Below are 12,857 nucleotides of genomic sequence, written 5' to 3' on the forward strand. Positions count from 1 at the left end.
GAGTTTTACTTTAGTTTAAATTGTTTAGATAATAAGTTCTCTATCATAAGTATGTTAGAGAATCAGTAATATAATTTCAATATAACATGTACAATTGAAATAGAGTCTATTGATGTATAAGATAAATGAATATAAAAATTTATTTGGAAAAATTATGGGGCTGGAATTTGAAATAAGTTTCTTGGTATGTCTGTTACAAAGATTTATTCTAAGTAACATATTTAATAATAAAATTCTTTCCAGAAATTTCTCTTTAAAATAAATCCTGAAATTTATTTGCAGAAGACAATGCAACTAGTTTGAAGTACCAGGTAAAATATAAATAAAATCCTTGACTTTATGCTAGATTTGAAAAGTATATTCATCAGTTTATTGCTTGTCTGGCATTTTCTAAGCATCAGGAATTGGCGAGGTGTAAAATTTGGAGTGTTTTACCTATTAGTATACATTCTTTTTCTTTTTTACTTCTTTATGGATATTATTATCCAGAGATGGGATCTTGCTATGTTGCCCAAGCTGGAAGAGAACAGTGGCTATTCACAGGCATGATCGTGGCTCACTTCAGCCTTGAATTCTTGGGCTCAAGCGATCTGTAAGCCTCCTGAGTAGCTGACTATAGGCATGTACTACTGTACCCCGTTCTTTTTTGTTGTTGTTGTTAAGCTGACTTTTGGGTGTATGGAAAATATGACCCAACCATAAGAAAAGTAGATATTCCTTTTTCCCCTTGATTAGCATTTTCTCTTACTTACTATCTTTTTTACATTTTGGTTATTTCTGTAGTTTTTGTGAGTATAAAGTATTTTGAAGTATAAAATCACAATTAAATTTTATTAAATGATTACATTTAAAACTTCTGACATAATATAAATTCACAATAGATTTTAATGCAATTTTTGACATATTTTGAGCTGATTTTTCTGATTCACAGTAGCAGAGCTAGATATAAAAGAGGCCGATTACATGTCATCTCTTCATGTATCTGGGAATTCTTTTACTGTGCACTATGAGGATAGAAGGGTGCTTGTAGGCGGATCCAGGGACATGCCCAGCTGAAGAATGTTCTATTCCAGTGCAGTGTGATAAATTATACTCTCCCCACCTGGCAAATTTCTGATGGCTTCTCTCTGCCATTTTATGACAGCTTAATTTCTGAATTATATTTTAGGAAATCACCTAAATTATTATTTATACTGTCCTTAACAAATTATTGTATGAAAATCTCCAACAGATAACGTATTTCTTTCAGATAACCAATTATTCTTATCTATTTAATAATTTTCTTAATGCACTATAATATAATTTTTACAGTTTGGGGAAAACCATTTATTAGATTAGCTGAGGTAGACTTACAAAAATATTATGCTCATTGAAAAGTTATATGATTGGTTCTTTGTGAGTTTCTATTAATATCTACCTGCTAATTCACCGTTCACTTATTATCTGCTGGCATTTGCTAGCAGATAAACAACAGTAGATAACATAAGTGTAAGAAAAATATGTGAAGAGAAATATTAGACACATACAATTTCACCTATTTTTATGCTAATCTGAGAAAAAGAATCCCTAACTCCCTTTCAGGACAAAACACTTCTCCCTAATTTACAAAACACTGACATTTGAGAATCAATTTAAAAAGTCACTTAAATCACTACAATGCCAATTTGTGGCAATATTCACTAGTCAAAAGGAGGGAAATCTCACAATTTCAGGCAACTTGGAAGCTTCCAAGTGTGGCAGATCATATAGATTTTACCTCCTAGCTGCTGCAAGAGCAAAATGTGAACTTCTGACTAAGCTAGAATTATTAACATGGACATGCACAAAAACACACACATCTAACTGAAACAGCAGAAAGTAAAACCATGGATAAGAGATACTACTTTATGTGTGTGTGTGTATATATATATAATTTCACAGTGTAGTCATATTTGCTACAATCACTTTTTCTATTTATGTTTTAGAATTAAATATATCAGGATTCAAAAAATTGTCCTATATGTAAAGTAATACAGTATACTGAAACATTTTAAATTTATTTGCAGATTTTAGAAAGAAAGAATAATGAAATAGAGGAACTGAAAACTTTATACAGGAGTAAACAACATGAAACTGAAGAGACTATTAGAAAGCTTGAAAAGAAAGGTGATGTTGTGTTGTTACATACATCTTTTAATAACATTTCCATTTTATTTTAGCGATGTGGAGAATAAAATTTTATTTCTGACCTTTTATAGTATGAGGTAGGAATGTTTATGTGGGCTTTCATCAATGTATAAATTTATGTAGGCTTCCATATGAAGGGACAAAAACTGTGTTTGTGTGTGTGTCTCTGTGTGTTTGTGTAGTGACAGTGATGGGGTAGTAGTGGTGGTTGGTTTAGATACGGAGTTGGAAGAGTGTGTTGCTTTCACTCCCTCTTCTTAACTCTAGCCTCACTGGGATACAGCTGCCATAGAGTATTGAGGGCAGTCATAGAATTAGGACTTACAGGCATTCATGAGGAAGTCAAAGGAAATTATTCTTCTTTATCTAGTAAAATTCATTACATTAAGTATCTACATTTATGTCTGATAGTATATGCTGGTATTGTGATTGACAGAAAAATTAAAAAGTATTTCCTATTTGCACTTTTATTAAGAAGAAAAAGAAAGCATGTAATCAAGTATTAAGTTGACTATGGACAGATGGAAAGTCCGGCATAAGGAGGTAACTGCTTGAGCTAACTCTGACCCTAGTTGACTATGACTATGGGTTGAAATATCTACATCAATAGGTGGTCATGAGAGAGAGTGTTGAAAATATTGTTTCAGGAAAGGAACTTTTGTAAAATCTTGTGAAGTTTTAAAAGTCTTGGTTAGTTGGAGAGAAGAGTTGCAGTTACTGGGATGAGAATGCTGAAATAGGTAAGTTGTAGGAAGGGTACTTCTCAAGCATCATTCCCCTCCAAGGAGTCCTCTATTGCTTTGAGGAAACCTTTCACCATTATTCTAAGGGAAGTAATGTGGTAAAAGAAAGAGAAAAATAACACCATATTTAGCTAGAGTGGATACCCTATGCATTAAGAGATAGATTTTAAAATATTAAGAAAGTTGACTTGGGGCTAGATTAAGTATGACTTTGAATTTTAGATTTAGAAGCTTGAACTTTGTCCTGTAGGTGCTGGATGTAAAGAGCCAGGGAAGGATTTTGAGATGTGAGTTTTAGGACCTCATGTTTTGGGAGGAGTAGCCTGGTAATGGAGGGTGTGTTGAACAGAGTAGGCCAATTCCAAGTCTGTTAGGCAGAGGCAGAATGGAGTGAGGGAGAGAGCATTCTACTTATTAGAAAACATAGGCTCTAATCTCAGCTCTGTTATCAGTGTCCAATATATGATAGCAAGTCGTTTCTGGGCCTTGGTTTACTCATTATAAAATGGTGAGATCAGAATAAATAATATATAAAGTCCCTGCCAACTCAGAGATGTTCTGCTTCTGTGCTGCTGTAATTTTGCGTGTTAAGGTGAGAAGGATTTCTGAATGATGGCACTGGGAGTAGTTAGAATGGAACCGAAGAAGAAATTTTGAAGAGTGAATCGTAATTTAGTGAATGAGACGATCTAGGCAATGAATAAGAGAAAAGGAGAAGGGAAGGTTTTCATTTAGGATTTTCTGTATGGAACTTACTGGCTCTCCCCCAATTCACCAAACCTGAGTATATTTGAATGGATGATAATGCCTTTGACAAGTTAGGACAGCAATTACATAGATAAGTTAACCAATGAAATAAAAACTTTTAGATTCATTTCCACCCTTAAATGTTGGTAAAAGCAATTCTAAATTCGTTTAGGTTTTTTCTCCAAATATTATCCGTGGCTAGAAAAATATTTTAAATTTGTTTCCAGGTTTTCTTTACCCTGATTCAAAATAGGCAATTCAAACATGCCTAAGGTTTAAAAATGACGAGGTTTTAAAAATAATGTTTCTAAAGGCATTTTGAATTGCAACCAGATCTTAGTTTAATTTTGGAAGTGTAAAGTAAAATATATTGTAGATGGTAAAGACTCACTTTAGGTTAACTTGGATTCATCTTGTCTCCTTCATTGTTGCGTAGTTGAGGTATAAGAGTGAAAACAATTTTTAGGGAAATATTTACAAAAATTTTGCTATCTTGAAGTAAATGAATAAAAATGTATTTAGTAAACTATGATAATATATTCAATTAAAAATGGAGCTGAATTTATTTTACTATCCAGAAGACATGAATATATTAACACATTTTCACTTAAATCAGTGACTGTTTAAATAATTATAGTAAAGTAGAAACATAAATGATTTATAAGACAAATATTTTATCTAATTTAAAACCTATTTCATTTTAGTAACATAAACTTCGAAAATGATTTAAAAGTATCTAGCAGCAACAATATATTGAAATGAGGGGTTCCTTTATTTATTCATTCAGTATGCATCTTTTTGAGCACTTGCCTGTGTGGCACTGTTATGCCCTGTGGATAAAAAGTTGAAATCTCTTTCTCTTCCGTGAACATAGTCTCATTAAAGAGGAAACGGGCAAGTAAATCACTATAATGTTAATAAGTGATTTAATTGAGAAATACTCGAGGTTTCATGGGAATAAAGAGGAATTTCTTTCTGTCCCTGTAAGGGGAGAAATCTGGTTGAGTAAATCATGATTTAGTGATTCTTTATGACTGGTTCATAAAGAAGGTGTGATTTTTGAGTTGAGAGTCTAAGGATGAGTAGGAGTTTTTCAATAAGGGAGGGAAGGGCATTCTAGGTAGATAGACAATCATATTTAGGCAGTGCTATGAGAAAGAATATGAACTCAGGAATCTGCAGATAGGTTGGTGTGTTTATAATACTGGTTTAAAACATGCAAATGGGAAGAGATATGGCCAGAATCACGAGGAACTGTTGTCCTTGTCAGAGGCTTTGACCTGTATTTATTTTTTAGATGAGGAGAGCTGTGGAACGTTTGTAAGCCTGGGCGTAACTACCAGATTTGCACCAATGAAAGGCCTCTTTATTTATTTAAATTTTAAAAATTTCAATAGCTTTTGGGGTACAAGTGCTTTTGGTTACATGGATTCATTGTACAGTGGTGAAGTCTGAGACTTTAGTGTACCCATCACCCAAGTAGTGTACATTGTATCCAATATGTACCTTTTAGCCCACACCCTCTTTTCCACCCCCTGCTTCTGAATCTCCAAAGTCCGTTATACAATTCTGTATGCTTTTGCATACCCATAGCTCAGCTTCCACTTATAAGTGAAAACATAGGGTATTTGGTTTTCCATTCCCGAGTTACTTCACTTAGAATAATGGTGAAAGGTTTCCTCAAAGCAACAGAGGACTCCTTGGAGGGGAATGATGCTTGAGGCCAATACACTGTTAAAATTGTCTAGGGAGCCAGTAATGATGAATTTAACCAAGCCAGTCTGTGGTGGTAGAAATCGAGAAAAAAAGCAAGGAATAAAAGATACTTTAGAAGAAAGCATTGAGAAGACTTGGTGAAAAATTGAATTATCTACTAATTGGTGCACTAAATTTTATATAATCAAACTCTATGTATCTAGAATTGGTTTAAGTATGTTTTCATCATTTTCGACAGTTCAGACACTGATACGTGACTGTCAAGTTATCAGAGAGACTAAAGAAGACCAGATTACAGAACTAAAAAAGATATGTGAACAAAGCACAGAATCTCTAAATAATGACTGGGAAAAAAAGGTAAGCTACATAAAATAGTAATGGAAAATATAAAAGTTTATGCTTCCAAGTAACATATTTAATTATAATAGATTTCACAGAATATACAGAAAAGTATAAAAAATAACTAAAATTCTAGGCTGTTTAGAAATAGCTACTGTTCATGTTTTGGTATATTTTCTTCTGGAAGTCTATGGTCTATAAAATTGTTTTTATTTAGAAAATATTATTTTGACTAGCTCTTGAATTTAATTAATATTCTAGATTTCTTATCATAGCCAACAGATTTTAAACAAAATTAGTTAAACAACACTAAAACAATTTTTGTTAATTAAGCCATTTTAATTTTGAATTTGGGCCATTGAAGCATTTCTTTCCTGAAATTTTGGATAACATATGGACTAGAATTTATTGTATAAACTTACTTTATTTTTGATTGACATGTAGTGATTTTACATATTTTTAGGGTACAGTGTGATATTTCAATACATAGATACATTATATACTGATAAAACCAGAGTAATCAGCATTTCTCTCACCTCAAACATTTATCAGTTCTTTTTGGTGAGGATATTCAAATTCCTCTCTTCTAACTTTTTGAAATATGTAATACATTATTATAAACTATAAGCACTCTACTGTGCGTTAGAAAACCGTAATTTATTTCTCCTATATTACTGTATTAGCCCATATTCATACAGTTATAAAGAACTGACTGAGACTGGGTAATTTACAAAGGAAAGAGCTTTAATTGACTCACGGTTCAGCATGGCTGGGGAGGCCTCAGGAAACTTACAGTCATGGCAGAAGGTGAAGGGGAAGCAAGCCATCTTCTTCACAAGGCAGCAAGGAGAATGAACACAGGAGGAACTGCCACACATGTTAAAACCATCAGATCTCATGAGAACTCACCCACTATCATGAGAACAGCATGGGGGAACTGACCCCATGATTCAGTTCCTTCCACCTGGTCTCTCCTTTGACACATAGGGATTATGGGGACATCTACAATTCAAGATGAGATTTTGGGTGTGGACACAGCCAAACCCTGTCAATAACTGTAACATCATACCTCCTCTTTAACTTCTCTCTATTGCCTTTCCTCCCTCTCCTCCCCTACTTCTTATAATCGGTATCTGATCTCTACTCCTATGAGCTCAACTTTTAAAATTCCATGAGTGTGATTATGTATTTGTTTTTCTGTTTCCAGTTTATTCCACTAAACACAATGTCCTTCTAAGTTTGTCCATGTTGTTGCAAATGGCAGGATTTCATTCTTTGTTGTAGCTGAATAGTATTCAAATGTGTGCGCGCGCGTGTGTGTATGTTTGTGCGTATCTATCACATTTTCTTTATCCATTCATCCTTTGATGAGCACTTACGTTGATTTCATATCTTGATTATTGTGAATAATACTGCAGTAAACATGGGAATGCAGATATCTCTGGCATACTGGTTTTATTTTCTTCAGATATATATCTAGTAGGGGGATTGTTGGATCATATGGTAGTTCTATTTTTAATTTTTTGAGGAACCACACTGTTTTCCCTAGTGGCTGTACTAATTCATATTCCCTCTAGCAGTATATAAGGGTTCTCTTTTCTCTACATCCTCACCAACACTTGTTATCTTTTGACTTTTTAATAATAATCATTCTAACTACAGTTAGATGATGTCTCATTGTAAGTTTGATTTGCCTTTCCCTAATGATTAGTGAGGTTAACATTTGTCACATGCCTTTTGGCCGTTTCTGTGTCTTCTTTTGAGAAATGTCTGTTTAGGTCCTTGGCCTAAATAAGTCATTCGGTTATTTTTTAATCATCAGAATATTTGTTTTTTTGCTATTGAGTTGTTTGAGTTTCTTATATATTTTGGATATAAACCCCATGTCAGATGTATAGTTTGCAAATGTATTTTCCCATTCTGTAGGTTGCCTTTCACTCTGTTGATTTTTTTTTTCTGTGCAGAAGCTTTTTAGTTTGATGTAATCCCGTTTGTCTTTTTTTTTTTTTTTCTTGCTTTTGTTGACTGTGCTTTTGAGGTCCTGTACAGAAATTGTTGCCTAGATTTATGTCATGGAGTTTTTCCTCTATGTTTTCTTCTAGTAGTTCCATAGTTTTGGTTCTTCCGTTTAAGTCTTTAATTCATTATGAGTCGATTTTTGTGTGTGGTAAGAAATACAGGTCTAATTTCATTGTTCTGCATGTGGATATCCAGTTTCCCCAGCACCGTTTATTAAAGAGACTATACTTTCCCCATTGTATGTTCTTGGCGTTTTTGTCAAAAATCAGCTGGCTGTAAATGTGTGGATTTTTTTCTGGGTGCTTCATGCTGTTTTATTGGTCTGTGTGTCTGTTTTTATGCCAATGGCACACTTTTAGTTACTACAACTTCAAAGTATATTTTCATGTCAGTTACTGTGATGCCTCCACCTTTGTTCTTCATGCTTAAGATTGCTTTGGCTATTCAGAATCTTCTGTAGTTACATGCAAATTTTAGGATTGCTTTTTCTATTTCTGTGAAAATTTCATTGATATTTTGATAGGGATTACATTTGAGTCTGTATATTGCTTTGAGTATTATGGATACTTTATTTCATTTTTAAAAATAATTTCAGCTTTTATTTTAGATTCAGAGGGTGCATGTGCAGGTGTGTTACATGGTTATATTGTGTGACACTGAGGTTTGGGATATGAATGATCCCATCATCCAAGTAGTGAGCATAGTACCCAACAGTAGTTTTTCAGCCTTTGTCCCCCTCTTTCCTCTAGGAGTCTTCAGTGTCTATTGTTCCTATTTTTATGTCCATATATACCAATGTTTAGCTCCCACTTGTAAGTGAGAACATGCTTGGTTTTCTGTTTCCGCATTAATTTGCTTAGTATTATGGCCACCAGCTGCATCCACATTACTGCAAAGGACATGATTTCATTTTTTATGGCCATCTAATATTCCATGGTGTATATATACCACATTTTCTTTATCTAATCCACCATCGATGGACATCTAGGTTGATTCCATGTCTTTGCTATTGTGGATAGCATGGCAATGAGCATACAAGTGCATGTGCCTTTTTTGTAGAATGACTTATTTTCTTTTGGGTATATACCCAGTAATGGGATTGTTGGGTCAAATGGTAGTTGTTCTAAGTTCCCTGAGAACTCTCCAAACTGCATTCCACAGTGGTTGAACTACTTTATGTTCCCACATTAACAGTGTATAAGCATTCCCTTTTTTCTACAACCTTGCCAGCATCTGTTGTCTTTAGTCTTTTAAATAACACCCATTTTTACTGGTGTGAGGTGGTATCTCATTGTGGTTTTGAATTGCATTTCTCTGATGACGTGTGATGTTGAACATTTTTTCATATGTTTGTTGGCCACTTGTATTTCTTTTTTTGAGAATTGTTTGTTCATGTCCTTTGCCCACTTTTTAATGGGGTTGTTTTTTCTTGTTGAATTGTTGTTTTCTTTATAGATTCTGGATATTAGACCTTTGTCAGATACATAGTTTGCAAATATTTTCTCCCATTCTGTGAGTTATCTGTTTACTTGATAGTTTCTTTTGCTGTGCAAAAGTTCTTTATTTTAATTACATCCCACTTGTCCATTTTTTACTTTTGTGGCAATTGCTTTCGGGGATTTAATCATAAATTCTTTACCAAGGTCGATGTCTAGAATGGTACTTCCTAGGTTTTCTTCTAGGATTTTTATAGTTTTAGGTCTTAAACCTTTAATCTATCCTGAATTAATTTTTGTATTTTGTGGGGTATCCAGTTTCATTCTTCTGCATATGACTAGCCAGTTATCTTAGCCCCATTTATTGGATAAGGAGTCCTTTCCCCATTTTTTTTTGGTCAACTTTGTCAAAGATCAGATGGCTGTAGGTGTGCATCATTATTTCTGGATTCTCTCTTCTGTTTCATTGGTCTATGTGTCTGTTTTTATACTAGTGCTATGTGGTTTTGGTTATTGTAGCCTTGTAACATAGTTTTAAGTTGGGTAATGTGATGCCCACTGGCCTTGTTCTTTTGTTGTATTTTGTTTTTGAGACAGGGTCTTGCTGTGTCACGCTGTCTGGAGTGCAATGGCACCATAACAGCTCACCACAGCCTTGACCTCCTGGGCTCAAGTGATCCTCCTGCCTCAGTCTCCTGAGTAGCTGGGACTACAGGTGTGCATTACCACACCTGGTTAATTTAAAACTTTTTTTTTTGTAGAGATGGGATCTCACTGTGTTGCCCAGGCTTGTCTTGAACTCCTGACCTCAAGTGATCCTCCTGCCTCGGCCTCCCAGTAGTGCTGAGATTGCAGGCGTCAGGCACCATGCCTGGCTTGTTCTTCTTGCTTAGGATTGCTTTAGCTATTCAGACTCTTTTTTGGTTTCATATGAATCTTAGAATCATTTTTTCTAATTCTGTAAAAAATGACATTGGTAATTTGATAGGATAGTGTTGAATCTATAGATTGCTTTTTAGTTAGTTCTTTTCTAGTTTTTATTTTGTTATTTCTAGTCATGTGGTTTTTCTTTCTCACATTTTGGTTCTATCTTTTCTATACATTTGGCATTTTTTAAATTTGCTTCAAGGACATTGTGTACCTAGCAGGTCCCCTTTTTTCCTTTGTCTGAATTCCCTAATTTAATATATTCTAGTTTAAATTGTCAGGTATTTGAAGAGAAGAGGCTTCTACCACTTATAAGGGTACATCTTCTTCTTTCTGCTGGTTTAGTAAAGCTTTTTTTCTAGTTATACAATAAATAGTGGATGTGTAAATACGTAAATCTGGTTGAAGGTTTTTTTTTTTTTTTTTTTTTTTTTTTTTTTTTTTTTTTTTTTTGAGACAGAGTCTTGCTCTGTCACCTAGGCTGGAGAGCAGTGGTGCAATCTCAGCTCCCTGCAACCTTCTTCTCATGCCTCAGCCTCCCAAGTAGCTGGAATAACAGGTGTGGCCACCACTGCCTGGCTAAGTTTTGTAGTTTTTGTAGATACGGGGTTTTTCCATGTTGGCCAGGCTGGTATCGAACTCCTGACCTCAAGTGATCCTTCCACCTTGGCCTCCCAAAGCGCTGGAATTACAGGTGTGAGTCACTGCACCTGCCCCCTCATTGAAGGCTTTGTGTGTGTGGATATGTGTGTGTGTGTGTGTGAAGTGTAACTTCATGTAAATTTGGGCTGAGATGAAAACTGAGTGCAAGCAGGCCGGGCATCAACATTAATAAGCACATCATAGATTCACTTTGTTATTTATGTAGTCGTTCATTCAACAATTATGTATTCTATATGGACAAAGTGATGTGTGTGTGTGCGCGCGCACGTGTGTATTCCCTAATAGAAATATGCATCCTATATCTCTCACCTTAAGTCCCAGTTATTCAACTACCTATTTAAAATCTCTCCTTGGTCTGAATTCCATAATTGTCCCTAAACTTCATCTTCTTCCTTTGTTGCTAAAATGGGCATTCCCTTTTCCCCTGTCCCATGGAGAATATCTATCCCATGGAGGGATATACCTACCCAGTAGAGTATTCTCCATGGGATAGGGATCAACTCAGCTACTTAAAGACTCTTCTTTTTGCTTCAGCTCACACATCTAATGCCTTGCCAAGTTCTGTTAATTATCCGTCTTTTGAATATATCTTCCGCACTTCCTTCTTAGTTCAGGAGACCCCTGTCTCTTGCCTAGATCACCCGTCACTGGACTCTGCCTCCAGTCTGTCCCTCGTCATTCCATGTCCCACAATACAGCCAAATTGGTCTTTCACAAACACGAATCTGGTTGACCTCACAACCATGTTTAAATTACTCTAGTGGTTCCCATTGTCCTAGTGGTTCCCATTGTTTCCTTGGTTCTTAGGCCTTACAAGGCTTTTCATGATAAAGACTCTGGTGATCTTTCAAGCCTCATCTTTTCTCACAATCCTTCCTGTCTTTACTTTTGCCCCAGCTGTCAATATGTTTTCCAGTTACCTGACTATACTATGCTGTTCTAATCTGTGGGCCTTTAAAAAATATTGAGTTATGATTTATATGCCATAAAATTCACCTTCTTAAAGTATACAATTCATTGTTTTTTTGATGTATTCACAAAGTTGTGCAACTTTCACCACAATATAATTTGCAGACCATTTCCATCGCCCTAGAAAGAAACCTTTACCCATCAGCAGTCAGTTATCACTCCCCATACCCCAGGCTCTTCAACCACCAATCTACTTTTTGTCTTTATAGATTTGCCTATTGTAGACATCTCATATAAAAGCAATAATACAATATGTGGCATTTTGTGACTGGCTTCTTTCACTTACCATAATATTTTAAAGTTTCACCCTCCCTGTAGCATGAATCAATAGTTCAATCAGTTTTATGGTCAAATAATATTGCGTTGTATGGATAGACCACATTTTGCCTATCCATTCATCAGTTGATAGACATTTGAGTGGACTCCACCTTTTGGATATCATGAATAATGTTGCTGTGAACATTGTGTGTGTTTTTACATTCTGTTAGGTGTAGTCCTAGGAGTAGGATTCCTGGGTTATGTGGTAACTCTGTTTATCTTTTTGATAAATTTTTTGAGGAACTGCCAAAGTGTTTTCCACAGTGGCTGCGCCATTGACCTCTGGGGTTTTATAATACTTTTCCCTTTTTTTGGGACAGATTCCTGTTGCCTCTGGGTCTCCTCTGGCATGAGCCAACTATATGGTTAAAGACGAATATGTAGGATGCTGGGAAGGGCATTTGTGTCTCCTGTGCCCATTATCAAACTTTGGGTAAAAATTCTTCTTGAGAATTCATATGGATCAACTCATTGTTATATCTTGTGGTTTCATAAACTCTAGCAGGATTTGTATCCTATAGCCTAATAATATTTTCTACTAAAATAGTTTATCCCTCAAAGGAACATTTGCTGTTTAAAACCTCCTAGACTGAGTGACCTGGACTCCAATTCATTGTTAGGTTTGGGAAAGTGCTCACTGATGCATTATGCCTGGTACATAGCAGGTACTAATAAAATTTGTTGAGTGAATACATACTAATAGTATAGTTAGACTATTAGACCAGATGCCTATCTAGTCCTCAAACACATCAGCCAAGTAATAGCATACTTGTTTTTGCCAGTGCCATTTTTACCCTTGTAGTCTCAACTGCAA

At 35.1% G+C, this 12,857-nt stretch overlaps 1 protein-coding gene across 13 annotated transcripts in view; it reads left to right on the top strand.

Annotated features, from left to right (window-relative positions):
- CEP112 (centrosomal protein 112) overlaps positions 1-12,857 on the top strand; it is a 549,518-nt gene that overhangs the window by 113,807 nt on the left and 422,854 nt on the right. For all 13 annotated transcript variants that reach the window (XM_073005103.1, XM_073005106.1, XM_073005112.1 and 10 more), the window contains 2 exons: positions 2,046-2,145; positions 5,611-5,729. In XM_073005103.1, the coding sequence (XP_072861204.1) occupies positions 2,046-2,145; positions 5,611-5,729 (219 nt within the window). The remainder of the gene's footprint in view (positions 1-2,045; positions 2,146-5,610; positions 5,730-12,857) is intronic.

This window comes from Chlorocebus sabaeus, chromosome 16 (assembly GCF_047675955.1).
Source record: "Chlorocebus sabaeus isolate Y175 chromosome 16, mChlSab1.0.hap1, whole genome shotgun sequence".
In the NCBI taxonomy this organism is placed as follows: domain Eukaryota; kingdom Metazoa; phylum Chordata; class Mammalia; order Primates; family Cercopithecidae; genus Chlorocebus; species Chlorocebus sabaeus.